The sequence below is a fragment of the Neoarius graeffei genome, chromosome 4 (genome assembly GCF_027579695.1).
Source record: "Neoarius graeffei isolate fNeoGra1 chromosome 4, fNeoGra1.pri, whole genome shotgun sequence".
Classification (NCBI taxonomy): domain Eukaryota; kingdom Metazoa; phylum Chordata; class Actinopteri; order Siluriformes; family Ariidae; genus Neoarius; species Neoarius graeffei.
Genome location: NC_083572.1, coordinates 80,652,319 through 80,666,491, shown reverse-complemented (window position 1 = coordinate 80,666,491; position 14,173 = coordinate 80,652,319). Strand labels below are relative to the sequence as shown.

At 41.7% G+C, this 14,173-nt stretch overlaps 1 protein-coding gene across 3 annotated transcripts; it reads left to right on the top strand.

Annotated features, from left to right (window-relative positions):
- The first annotated feature begins 2,732 nt into the window (after positions 1-2,732).
- bcl6aa (BCL6A transcription repressor a) lies at positions 2,733-14,173 on the top strand. Of its 3 annotated transcripts, none has more exons than XM_060919811.1 (9): positions 2,733-2,792; positions 8,318-8,489; positions 8,622-8,843; positions 9,059-10,000; positions 10,569-10,750; positions 10,959-11,126; positions 11,225-11,355; positions 11,998-12,135; positions 12,872-14,173. In XM_060919811.1, the coding sequence occupies exons 1-9, from the start codon at positions 2,762-2,764 to the stop codon at positions 13,010-13,012; spliced, it is 2,127 nt and encodes a 708-aa protein (XP_060775794.1). In that variant the 5' UTR covers positions 2,733-2,761; the 3' UTR covers positions 13,013-14,173. The 3 variants fall into 3 exon arrangements, with proteins under 3 accessions (XP_060775794.1, XP_060775793.1, XP_060775792.1); XM_060919810.1 differs by lacking the exon at positions 2,733-2,792 and adding an exon at positions 5,349-7,001 and having other exon boundaries at positions 10,572-10,750; XM_060919809.1 differs by lacking the exon at positions 2,733-2,792 and adding an exon at positions 5,350-7,001.

Sequence of the window (14,173 nt, the reverse complement as noted above, 5' to 3'; positions counted from 1 at the left end):
CGGCGTGTTGTTGTTTTCCCACAATATCATATCAGAGTCTTCACACTGAAAAGGGCTAAATAGTCTAATCAAACTTACATTTGCTTCATTAATTATGCAATAGTTTTCAAACTGGCTGCAGAGATAAGTCACTTTTGATCAAGAAACACAGATAAAACAAGAGCAGGTGAACTTGCTGCTGTTTTGCAGAATCTTGCCCAACTCGTTCACCAAGCTAAACACGCTTTATTCTGGGTTAAAGGCCAGTCCAGGTTTATCTAGAACATTCTGTGCCTTAACATTGTTTAGGCCATGACATTATTCAGATTCAGTGAACGAGATGCATGCAGAATGCGGCTGGAAAACAAAACGTGGAATTTTTTTTTTTTGAAAAACAATAATGAAGCTCGAGGACTCTCACTTATGTGTCAATACTTGTATACATTTAATATAGTAGTAATTACATTATTATACATTAATAATAACAATAATAATAATAGTAATAATATTATTATTACTACACTCTGTGAAATAACAATCTATCTTTAATGCAACTACTTTCGCAGTGTTACAAATAAAACATGATTGCCCTTTAACCCACAGGACAGAGTGTTAAGTTTGGACACACAGTTAAGTGACTTTCCCCAACACACCAGCGAGTCCACCTGTTCTTATTTTCTCTGTTTCTTGAACACATCTTTGCAACTTGTCCATGCAGCCACTTTAAAAATCATCTCCTCCATCACTAAGTGTAAACAGGTGGAATTAGATCACATTAATTCTCAAATTAAAAGCCTAATATATTTTAGTGAAAAAAAGCCTAATAACAGTTATCCTGCATGTGTTATGTTATCAGCTGCTGTTTCTCACACACACACATATATATATATATATACACACACACACACGTATGCACACATTCACACCACCCTGTAGGCTTCTCAGAGCTAAAGTAAGCTGTCACTACTGCACGCTCAGTGCAGGGCGTGAGAGGACGCATTATTATCTTTTAGAGGAAAATCAGAGCAAAATGTCTGAGTTGAACTATGTGTGTATGTCCATGGATGTATTTTGAATGTCCCGAAAGTTACCATATATAGGGGATCGTTGATACGTTTTGGCAAAATGGAACTTTATTTACACTACAGAACATTGTCTACATGGCTGCTGTTTCTTTGTAAACACACACACACACACACACACACACACAGAGTTGTCTGTCCTACTCATGATGAACTCGTGGTGTGGTGTGGTGTTGTGTGTGTAACTGTAATTGCACGTTGAATGTGTTCCTTTAAATGATCTTTGTGCTGAAGCCATGAAAATATGTACTTAGGCATTCTTAAAGGATATACATGTACTAAGTATGAAAAATTATGTCAGACATTTTGCTAAAAAAAAAAAAGTGTTTATTTCCCCCTTTGTATGGAGACTTTTGGGACACTGTGTTTAAGTGTTTATACATATATAAATCTTTTACTGCAATTACAGACTCTGCTTACTTTGGTCAAAAAGAAGAGGGGTTCAAACAATATTTACTTGTTGGAAAAAACAAAACAAAACCAAAAACAACATTTAGGCAAATTTCCCCCTCCCCATTTGTATATTACACAGCAGAACCCAAATCATAGCGTTTAATTACCTCATAGTGTAACAGTTGCACTGTTCATTTGGATCCAGTTGGAAACACTAATTAAACACAGCAGGATTCGAACTAATACAGTTCGCTGTGCAATACACGCTCACTGGAACTACTACTCGCTACTGTACAGGATAAATTATGTTAAAAAAAAAGCACACATTTAACATGTACACCAGCTACTTACAGCAATGCCATGCACATTTCAGACACATAAAGCTCGACAAGGACAAAAGCAGAGGCAAGGAGTGGATGTTAGAAAATCCAAGATGTGAAGGGTAAAATAATAACAATAATAATTGAAAAAAAATATATATATGCTTTTCAAATATATAACACCTTTAGGCTGATCTTGAATAAAACAAAAGCACAGATAAACCCTGTGCTCATTGTTGAGCAGCAGTCCGCACCGAAGACGAGCAAAAAAAAAAAAAAATTGGAACGCATTTCTAAAAAGGTAAATAAAAATAAATATGAGCAGAGCGGCAGGTTATAAAGCGCCTCGGATGGTCCGTGTGAATAGGAGCACACTCGGTATAGTGTTTTTAAGGCTGCTGAGGTTTTAACACGGCGGCAGTGAATGGACTCAGAAGAGCAAATTACTTCTGAGAATTTTGAGGCTGGGCTTAAACACGCAACGCGCGCACGCACGCACACGCTGGGCTGCGCTCCCATACCATTCCATTCCATACCATACCATACTAAACGAAGCAGTGTATCAGCATAGCGTCTGACATACTACTTAGTACGCTAGTACGCGACTTCACATGGACGTAGCCTCTACGGCTTACGTTGCCAGGAGGGTATTTTTTCTACCCCTCCGCCTCTTTGGAACACGTGACTGTCTGTGTTTGGAAGAGTCCAAGTCAGAGGTAGCGTCACACACTTTAAACCACTTTATCCGACTGAATTAGGAACATTTTTCTTGATTTCGGATAACATTTACAATCTTTTTAATCCATATAACTCTATTCACGACCCCATAGAGTGGTGTGAGTGAAAACCTAGGGTCGAGGTTCATGAAATAGCGCTGGGTGTTAAAATGACGCACACCCCCGCCCTGTAAAAATGGTACGACCACAAGCTCAAATTCCGAGAATTGAGCTCTGCTGATTCTTAGAACAGGGGTTCTTAGAAGTGGTGATGCAAGAAGTTTCTAGGAAAGCACTACCAGGTGATGATTTTTTTTTTAATTCTTTTTTTTCTCGCTCAATAATGTGCCGCTTGTTCTGTGCCGCTCTGTTGACTCGGGCAGGTGTTTGTCAAGGATATTCTATAAAAAAATAGTTGTTTTTTTCCACCTAAAACCTGTGTGTTTTATTGCCAGGGCTGTTGTGAAGTAGTTGAAGTGCGGGTCAATGTAACTGTTTGGTCAGGACGCTTTAGTGGCTGGGCTTTGCCCTTGACTGATCCGACGGCGTGAGACATTGTAACGACTTGAGCTCGGTCCGTGCCGTGGGCTGCGACGCGAGCGTGCTTGCGTGCGTGTGTGTGTGTGTGAGAGTGTGAGAGAGAGAGAGAGAACATGGAGAAAATGTTGACGCGCTGCTGTGTTTGGTCAGGAGGATTAACTAACTAAAGTAACTCGTGAACTTAAGTCTCTGAAATGTCTTCTTTGAATGGTGGACTGTTTATTAACTGTTTGAATTAGGGCTGTGTGAGGAAGTCTCGCGTTGTGCCCTTTTCAGGCAGTTTGACGTGTGTGTGTGTGTGTGTGTCTGGTCCTATTGGCGATTTTACAGGCAACGCGCTTGTGGTGTAGTTTCTGTACATCTGTTTTGTGTTTTAAAAAAGGAGAAAAAAACCCCCTCATATCGGAGCTGTCAGTGCTGTCCGAGCAGGGTTTGGTGGTTAGCTCAAACAGCTAAGAGCGTCGTTGAGCTTTCAAAGCAACACTGTTGTGAGCTTTTTAGCTCACGCGCCGTAAACACGTCATTTATTATTTATTTATTATTATTATTATTATTATTATTATTATTATTATTAAAACTCATAACCTGTTGAACACCTTGGTGTAAAAGAACAGGGCAGCTCTCTATTGACTGCCGCTCGCGCGCTGTTCCTCAACTGTCTAAGTTCAAGTGGGTCCGAACCCAAAACGGCTCGGCTCGGTGCGCGCGCTGCGTGTACGTTCTGCCCAATAGGAAACGCGCGCGTGCTTTTACTGCTCCTGCGATTAAACGCAGACATGTGGTTCTAGATCACTCTGTCTGTCTGTCTGTCTGGGAGGATCTAGAACTCAATACTTTCCTCTCATGACAAATGCATCAAGAGATTTTTTTTTTTTTTTTTGGGCTGCGACCGTATCAGCGTGGGACTGAATCGTTTGCAAACAGGTCGCGCGCTAGACTTTGGCATTTAGCATGAGGGTCATAAATCAGTTTGGGTGAAGGCGCCGCACATGCTGGCTATTTCTGGAGCAGACCGGGGAAACCTACACTTGGACACTGATGTAGAAAACTGTGCATTTATTGTATGTGGATGATAGAAATGCACCATAAATATGAAAGCATTTGATGGAATGAATGAATGAATGTCTCGCCAAGTGTTAGTAAGTTGCTGGAGGTCTTCCCATCATGTGTGTTTTTGTTTTCTTAATCTTTCCTGAGTTCATTCGCAGGCTCCCAGCCCAGGTAATAGAGGACCCCCCTGTCCTTCGTCCTGTTTTAATATTTTACTCTCTGTTCTGAACTCAACTAGTCAGTTAACTCAACTCAACTCGACCAATGAAGTGTCTAGGACACGGGCTACTCCAGGACAAGGGCTGGGAGCCTGCGAGTTAATGGATACAGGAGTTCATGGGTTCGTTACTCAGCTGTCAGAGCAAAACTGAACCCTGAGTGACATCTCGTGGTCGCAGAAACAGCACAGAGATCAGAAAGTGAGCGTGCTGATTTGGGACAGACTGTGTGCAGTGGGGTTGACCAAAGCACCATGTGGGTTTGGACTGAAAAGCGCCATGACTTCATCCTGCCTTTGGCTGCATCCCAAACCGCATGCTACCCAAGTGAATGGTCTGTCAAAATAGAATGCCCGCCTTTAGGAACCATGGTAACGCGTGGTCCCGTTCTGTTTTGACCGTCTACTACGGTGCACTTTCTCCTTTGTTGTTTTTGCCAGAAATCAAAGTTCATTATCGGTCAAGAGAGACTCTTGAGAGAAATCCGAGACTGGAGGAGGAGGAAAAAATGACAGACACATGCCTCAAAGTAATGTGTGCAATCTGTAGAGAGAATAAAGTGCTGGACGTGTCAGGATGTACAAAAGTTTAAGTAGTGTATCCTAGAGAGAGGGTGCATTATCTGTGAGGATTTACTTCAATATGTAAAGCAGGAGAATTCTTTGCAGAAGAAAATCAAGCTGATCGGCTCTTCTATAGTAGAAATGTGTGGGTGTGTACTGTACTCAAACACTTCCCTTTAAAAAAAAAAAAAAATCCAGCTTAAAACACTGGTCAAACTGGTAGACAGTCTGGCAAGTGCTGGCGGAAGAAAGTTTCTGAATTACTGATACTAATGCAACAGGTCTCATGTTTTGACAATGAAAAATTAATTCCTCAGGTGGAGAAATGTGGGTGATGATGATAGCAGCAGCAAGACAGATGAAGATGGCAACATGGGTGCAGATCCGGGGGGGGGGGACGAGGGGGACATGACCGCCCCCCCCCCCAATTTCTGAAAAACATGAATTGTCCCCCCCCCCCCCCCCAAATAAAAATCCCCTAAATTATTCAAAATTGTACAAATGAATGTATTTTCAGACAAATGATTCCCTGTTCAGTACTTTTTTTGAATGATTTGGCGAGCCTCTACGAAGTTGTGATTTATGGTTGTATGGTATGAGTTGCATACGGGCAAAAAAAAAAAAAAAATCACTTGTGTCCCCCCAATCCTGACATCGGATCTGCACCCCTGGATGGCAATACAACAACAACAACAAAGTACATGTGGTGCAATAAACAAATGAGCAAAACAGGTTGAGGGAGCTAGTTGGTGTTGAAGTGTACATGTAGTACAAAGTGTTATGGAATAACTTTCTCTTTCCAGTGTTAAGACACTAACGCACAGGAAGGCAAATCAGAAAATTGATGGGTTTAGTGAGAAGAGCCTGGCTGATGGCTTGTGCTTTGGTAGTTTGTTAGTCTATCTTGAATATCCTAGTGCTGGTCTTCCTGAGTGCTTTGTGTGTAAATGTAGAGAACCAAATCTCTCCTGTACCGAGACCGTTAAACACTTGAGCAGGTGTGTGAGAGGTGTGTGTGTGAGAGAGAGAGAGGTGTGTGTGTGTTCTGGCAGTAAAGACCTGTTGATTTCACATGTAAATCAAGCTCTGTGTGCGCGCGCGCTCACGCACGCGCACAGCCCTGAGTCTGAGTGTTGCTAGGACACCGAGGCTGAGTTTCTCAAAGCGAAGCGAGTGACTGTTTACAGCGCAGTTAAACACGGGCTCATCGCGCCTCACCTGGAGCTCTAACGGAGAACAAAAACATCTTGTGTGGTTGAATTATCAAAAATGGCAACTTTCACGTCAGTAAACTCTACTGAAACCGCTGACAAGTTAAACATCCAACTTTCAGCCCTTTGTTAGCTGTTTGTTGTGGTGTATGAGCGCACAATCCTGGCTTAAATTCAGTTCCTGCATCCTAAAATACAATATCTTATACACATGGTGTATCTTAAACACTTAAAACCCTTATAAAGTTAATAAAGCATTTCAGACTCTCCGCTGCAACCTGTTCCTGTTTGTTCGGTCTTTGGCGCCACCGAGTGGCCGCCTCTGAGAACTACAGTGTGACTTATTTAATATCATTCAGTTTTTATACAAACGTTAATTCTGTGAGCATAATGATCAAAGATGAAAGGGTAGTAAAATCTTAGCTCGTTTCGTTTAAAAACCTCCATCCATAACCGCTTAGCCTGTCATATAGGGTCGCAGGCAAGCTGGAGCCTATCCCAGCTGACTGAGTGAGAGGCGGGGTACACCCTGGACAAGTCACCAGGTCATCACCAGGCTGACACACAGACAACCATTCACATTCACACCTACAGTCAATTTAGTCACCAGTTAGCCTAACCTGTATGTCTTTGGACTGTGGGGGAAACCCACGCGGACACGGGGAGAACATGCAAACTCTGCACAGAAAGGCCCTCGCTGGGCTCGAACCCAGAGCCTTCTTGCTGTGAGGCGACAGTGCTGACCACTACACCACCTGCCACCATTTGATGTGAAAATTCAAAGTTGAGAGAATTAGCTTTTTTTTTTTTTAATTTATATTTGAGATGTAAATATCCCAGAAACTACAGTCTAGGCAAATGAAACTGAACAGCCTTGATGAGCAATATAAGACTTCTTGCTCTTCAAAATCTGAATGAGAAATTCAAAGGTATGTGGATTCTGTGAACAAAATTTTCAATGTGCGCGCCTAACCCAGCCTTCCTCTTTTGAACTTTTTGTCCCGTGTCCAAATCTGCACTGCAGTTGTTGCATTTTTATAGAATTCTCTCATAAATGCATGCTGCAGTCTTGTTCGAATGTGTTTGAGCGTACTCAACACAACGCCTTTTCTTTTCCAGTGAATGGCATTTCTATACCTAAAAAGAGAAAGAAAAAAAAAAAATTACACAAAATTTTGACCGGTTTCCATACATGCAGTTAAAATTTGAGGTCAGTTGAATGAGAACTGGCAAAGTTATTAGACTGTGAAATGATAGTAAATTTATTTAAAAATATCCTGTACTTTGGAATATTTCTTTATAGACACTTTCATGAGACAGAGACTTAATTAAGGGATTAATGTACAGCAAACCATTTGAAATCCGCATCATGTTCGTCCTGCATCACCCTGCCGGGGTTTATTTCGTGATAATGTACAGTTAGCCAGTCATTATCCTACTTGCATGTTTACGTATTAAAGAAATCAATTTGCCAAAATATTGATTTAAAAACAACTAACGATTTAAGTGATTTTATTGCTTCCACTAAAAAGTCTTGGATTCTATAGTCATAATTGCGTCCAGAGTAACAAACTCTGTAGACTTAAGATTAGCCTCTGTATTGTTATAATTCATGTTAAACTGAACGTAATTGATATTAGAAAACTCATCAATGGTGTCTTCTGATGGTAATTTTGCCACAGAGTGTCCCGAATGAGCAGTGTTAATTCGATTATTAAAGCAACATTTACTGGACTTCTTTCTGTGGGTTGATATGATTGGACATGGTCTTCCAGAGTCTATGTTCAGAAGCATGTCCAAAGCAATGGTCTGTTATTCACAGTAACAGTCTGCTATTTGGAAATAACACTATAGAATGGCGTAACTGTCCAATCAGAATTGATTCTTCAACAAAGCCGTGTAGTAAAAATGTAATAATTGTGGTGATCATCCTCTGTTTTAAAAAAAAAAGTCCATTTGTTTGCTCCAGTCCCATATGGAAACAAAGATCTATGGGATTACAATAATTCATTTGTCTACACTGAAAATTATGAAAAGATTCATTTTGTACACGACATTCACTGTGGTGCTGAGCAGTACTTTGTTTATTCAATCCTGGCACGTTACCTTCCTTGTGAATTTCACACATGTTAATGTCACAATGAGGAATTGCCCAGCCCACTAACCGCAGTGTTCTTTCACTTTCCGTGGGGTGGTGTGCATATGTGAAGGACACCAAAGCTCATTGCTTGACATTTCGTTACAGATCTTGACAAAATGTCTTGTGCAGCAGACAGCTGCATCCAGTTCACACGCCATGCCAGCGATGTCCTGCTGAACCTGAACCGGATGCGCAGCAGGGATATCCTCACAGACGTCACCATTCTGGTCAACAGACAGCAGTTTCGTGCTCACAAGACTGTCCTCATGGCATGCAGGTACACCGAAGCTATTCACATCTGGGACTCGTAGCATTTTAATTGTAATGCAATTAGTCTGTGGGGGTATTTTACTTGTTTTTTTTAAGGCGCCGCATTCTAAAACTGTGCTCGTCTGCCTTGTTTTCACAGTGGGCTCTTTTACTCAATATTCACTGACTCTCTAAAATGCAACATGAATGCTATCAGTCTGGACCCGAAGGTTGACCCAGAAGGCTTCGCAGTCCTCCTGGAGTTCATGTACACGTCCCGTCTCACGCTGAAGGAGAGCCTCATTATGTCGGTCATGAACACGGCCATCTACCTGCAGATGGACCACGTTGTCGACACCTGCCACAGATTCATTAAGTCCAGGTATGTGTCTCAAACGATTTTTGCAGGGACCTGGATGTAGGTTTAGCACTTCTTCGTGTGTGTATATAGCAGCTTGGAAAACATACCCTTGGTTGTGTTGTTGACAATAGTGCCTTTTAAGGTTCTAGACATTGCTGTTAGTGTGTGTAGCCTTGTTTCTGATGAACTATATTTGATATTGATTAGTATATTTTACACTATATAATTTGTTTTAGTGACTCCTCTATCAAACTGCCCAGAGAGGATTTCCTGGTCAGCCCTCTACTTTTACCTCAAGATGTTCACGGTTACAGGCCACATGAGGTTGTGGAGAACATGGCAGGACGAACCGGCTGTTTCCGTGACGGAAGGTCTTATGGTCCCATATTTAACGGAGTGAATACTTCCAACAACTCCTATCATGTTTATGGCCAGTTCCCCATGCAGGCTTTTCCTTTTCCTCTCTGTAAGCTGACGGACACCAAGAACACTTTCCCTGACTTTGCCAAAGGAGGCGTCCTCCAACACAAACACTGCCCGCCAGGTGATGACTTTGTGCTCAGCTCTAACGGCAGCCACCCGAGCTCATGCCACTCCGATGCCTACTCCTCCCGGGTGCTGGGGAGAAACGACGACATGAAAAGGGAGAACCTGCAAGGTTTGGCTCAGTCCGTTGTTACAAGTTCTCGAAAGCACGGACTCGCCAGCCTGGCCCAGGAACATCCGCGAGACGTAGGTAAAGAGCGGGCTCCTTTGGGTGAAGGTGAACTGAGCCAGCAGCCTTACTCTATTGGTATGGCCTCCAGTGGGCGCAAGGCTCTGATTGGCAGCCCGCAGAGCCCTTTAAAATCCGACTGCCAGCCCAATTCGCCCACAGAATCGAGCAGCAGCAAGAACGCCGCGCTCTCTCAAACCTCTCAGCCTCTGACACCACAGGGCACTCAGGACCCAAAGGCTCGCAACTGGAAAAAATATAAATTCATTGTGCTCAATCAGAGCACCAAGGAAGAAGAGAGTGGAGCTCATGAACCCGAGATGCGCTCACCACAGAGGCTGGCTTTTCATCCGTCATCTGAATCTGAGCAGCCAGACATGCAGGCTGCCAGCACGAAGATCACTGACCATGGAGATGACTTCACTGTGCCCCAAGCCAGCCGCCTCAACAATATTATTAACAGGTGAGCGTGCTAGCAGTTTTTACTCACAGTGGCGTGGTTTAAAGCATGTCTATGAACCCTTACAATCTGGCAAAATAAAGATTAAATCCAAGCATGAAAGCTCTTCTATTCCTTCACCACACATTCATCTATTTCTGATGGATCTACTGAATATGCATGCATGAATGTATTGCGCTTAATAGCATCAGCGCATCTCACTGAGAACAATAGTAGTCATTTAACAAGCTCTCGGCTAAGTGAAGTCACTGCGAAGTTGGAATAGTTGGTGCCATTCCTCAGCATTTTGGATCAAGATCAATGGGACCAACTTTGTAAAATTCTCAGCGTTTAGAGAGACAATTTCATCCTCAAAGCCTCTCTACAAACCAGAATAAATTTCCCTTCACCGCTTATAGCAGACCCAGCGACTTGACTTCCTTAGCCAGGATGTGTCAAATGTCTAAAAGTGCGAGTGTGACAGTGCCAGAGGTGGCGGTGTGAAAAGCAACAAAAAAGGAAGGGGGAAGAGGAGAGGGGAGGGGGAAGAAAAAAAAAAAAAAAGTAAAACTTCATGTTATTCTTTTGGCAGAAGTCTGGAGGGTTCCCAGAGGAATGGTGACAGCCACTCTTCTCTTTATATGAGCCACTTAAAGTGCACATCCTGTGGCTCACAGTCCCCACAACACTCAGACGTTTGTCCTAACACTCCCGGCTCGCGTCTGAATGAGGAGATGGCCGAGCTGCACTCGGAGTATTCTGACTCCAGCTGTGGTGAGTCTTTAGCATCTGTATTTACCAACGGGATCAGTTCAGCCAAGATATTATTTGTACAATTTTGCGATTTTATTTAGGAAGAAGCTACAAGCATTCCTCATTAGACTTGTCCAAGAACCTAATTTGGACAATTTCAGTAGACACCCAGAGAGGACACCTGTGCAAGATCTGTTTGCTTCATTTGCTTTTGTTTGTTTGTTTACAGAAAACGGTACCTATTTTTGTAGTGAATGCGATTCCAAATTTGCCGAGGAGGAGGTCTTAAAACGCCACATGCATCAGGTGCACAGCGACAAGCCATATAAATGTGACCGTTGCCAAGCAGCATTCCGCTACAAGGGAAACCTTGCTAGTCACAAGACGGTACACACAGGTAAGGGGAAGGGGGGGAAAAAGAGCAAGACCGATCTCAATAGACTTTCTCGTGTAGTTTATAGATCCACGCCTCTAACGGTCCTGCTCGCTTTACAGGAGAGAAGCCGTATCGATGCAACATCTGCGGTGCACAGTTCAATCGACCAGCTAACCTCAAGACCCACACACGCATCCATTCTGGAGAAAAGCCATACAAGTGTGAGACGTGTGGGGCTCGCTTCGTTCAGGTACTTCCTACTACCTCCCTGGTTCAGATGGAATTATAATCTATGTTTGTATAGCGCTATACTGTATATGTACACTATGTAGTGCTTTACAATTTAGTAAAATGCAAACAATATACTTCAAGTCTAAAATCACTACATAAAAATAAATTCAATTAAAAAATCATTTAGATTATTTCTACAAAATATTTAGGTTAAGATGGCACTAAAAGGTCCAGTAATGTTAACATTCATTTACAGTGCTGGCCTAAAATGTATAAAGTTAAGCAATCAGCCATTTGAGTGGGGGTATAATCATCACGGGTAACGGATTTGCACATCCTGTGATAAAATCACTAAAACGCTCTCTTGTGTGGGTTGTTAGTTTTCTAAAAATGGTGACAAAGTTCAGTGTTCAATAAACTTATTCTGATAATATTCACAATAAACAACTTTGCTGCCATGTAATGTCATCTGTTAACAGTAAGCTCTAGTTGCCCGGGTTAGTTTAGGGTATTGTATAGACAGAACAATACCCGTATTGTTTAAAACCTGGCACATGAATACGCACTTCAATTATTGCAATGCATCCAAAGGTGTGCATATATCAGATTTCTGTCACACAAAGGATTTCGATTCTATGTTCATTTTATATTTTGTGTCCAGGTGGCTCACCTGCGCGCCCACGTCCTGATCCATACAGGAGAGAAGCCATATCCCTGCGAAATCTGTGGCACACGATTCCGGCACCTGCAGACGCTCAAGAGTCATCTGCGCATACACACGGGAGAAAAACCTTACCATGTGAGTACAGCAAAAAGCGCAACATCCCTGTGTCCAAAACAACTCGCTATATAGTGAGGCCGCCATTTTGTAGCGCTGTCCGAATGTATAGTGAGAACTATTACACCCTATATAGTGCACTCAAAGTATCCCACAATGCACTGTGAAAAGTAGTGTACAACCGATGGTCACTAACAAGCAATATTGCATTGTGGTTGCGCTGAAAGAAAGTGTGTTCGGAGGAAGAAACGCATTATAAACAGACATTCAAAATAGTAAGGGAATAGAAAATAAGCTAAAATTGAATAAGAAATAAAATACAAGAATAAAAGTTCCAGTGCAGAGTGAGGAATTAATCAGAAGCCTCAAATTTGATTTAATAAAAGGCAGCGGCAAAGAAGAAAGTATTCAGCCTTGATTTTAAAAGAACTGAAGGATGCAGCAGACACAAAGTACTTTGTGTTTATTAATGTGGGAAATGCGCTCAGTATAATATGGATTTATCACAATACATGCATGTATTTATTATTTTGAAAACCCACCAGCCGACTGATCGGCACGTTTTAATTGTGCAACAGTAAGGACGTAAATAACGGCGTGGCGGAGTAGTGTCCGAAAGTGTGGGTTTTTATTATATTAAACCAATGAGCTCACTATATAGTCCTCTATACAGAATCCCCTATATAGGGAGTAGTGAACGAGTGAGTGATTTCGGATACAGGGCAAGACTCTTAAAGACCTTTTGTTTGTTTTGCAGTGTGAGAAATGCAACTTGCACTTTCGCCATAAGAGCCAGCTTCGGCTGCACCTGCGACAGAAGCACGGTGCCATCACCAACACCAAGATCCAGTACCGTATGGCCACAGCAGATTTGCCAGATCTAACAAAGGTCTGCTGAACGAACACACACACACACACACACACACACACACACGGGCCAAACCACAGCATTCTCTGAGCCCTACTCGGACAATCATCTGAAACTGTAGTGCCACACTGTGTTGCTCCGACAAGAAGAAAAAAAATTGAGGCATTTAATGCCGTTCTACGGGTTTCCTCTATATGTGAACATAGAACCATATAAGGTCTCTTGTCACTTTATTGTTTATATTTGCATATAAATATACAGTAATGTTAAGTGTTTTTAAGCTTTCAGTTATTAAAAAAGCTTTATTTTGTTGGGGGGAAAAAAAAGGAGGATGGAATGTAAATTAATCAAATTTTTGAGAATACGGTATTTTATATCAAAGAAGTTACTTTTCGGAAAGTATAGGAATTTTAATTGAAGGTCGGTATATTTTATGGCAGTGTAAAGAATTGTGTCCAGAGATTTTTATGTGTACGGGATACACCATACTAGAATGGCCTCCTTTACAAAATCACATCTTGGCTGTGCCTATAATTGGATTTATTTGTATATGAGAATAATGGCTGCACTCAAAGTGTAAAACATTGCATGAGGTGGGTTGCTACTGGCCAACGTTCGTTAAAGTAAGAAACTGCAGACAAGTGTGACGTAATGCATAGTTGCAATGCATATTCCCAAGGTTGTGCTCTGCTGGCAGAAGCAATCTTTAATTAAATAATATTAAAATATGCATTAAAAACAGATACTGCTATGGTACAACAGTTATTTCACTTCAACTGTGTTTGTATAGAAATGTGACTATTTCTGTTAGCAAGTGAAGGTTTACATTTGTCATTGTTCTAGAAGCTACAGTAAAGGTTGTATTACTGCGCTTTTTGCCCTCTTTATGTATACACACTGTGTATTCAAGGTGCCTTTCTCAGTGGTGACTGAATTGCTTTCTGTTACTCTGCTAAGGTACAACTGAAGGACACCACTTGTCCTGTGTTTTTGTTCTTTATTTTATGTACATTTTTTTTAACATGCTTTTCACCAATTCAAATTTCAGAGGAATAAAAAAAAAAACAAATTCATTACTGCTTGAACCGTGCATCTTTAGGACTTTTTGGGATTGGGCTTTTTCTAAAATGCATTAAGCTAACTGTACATGTGTATGAATGTAAAATAAAAGTGTTGAATTTCTATGTACAA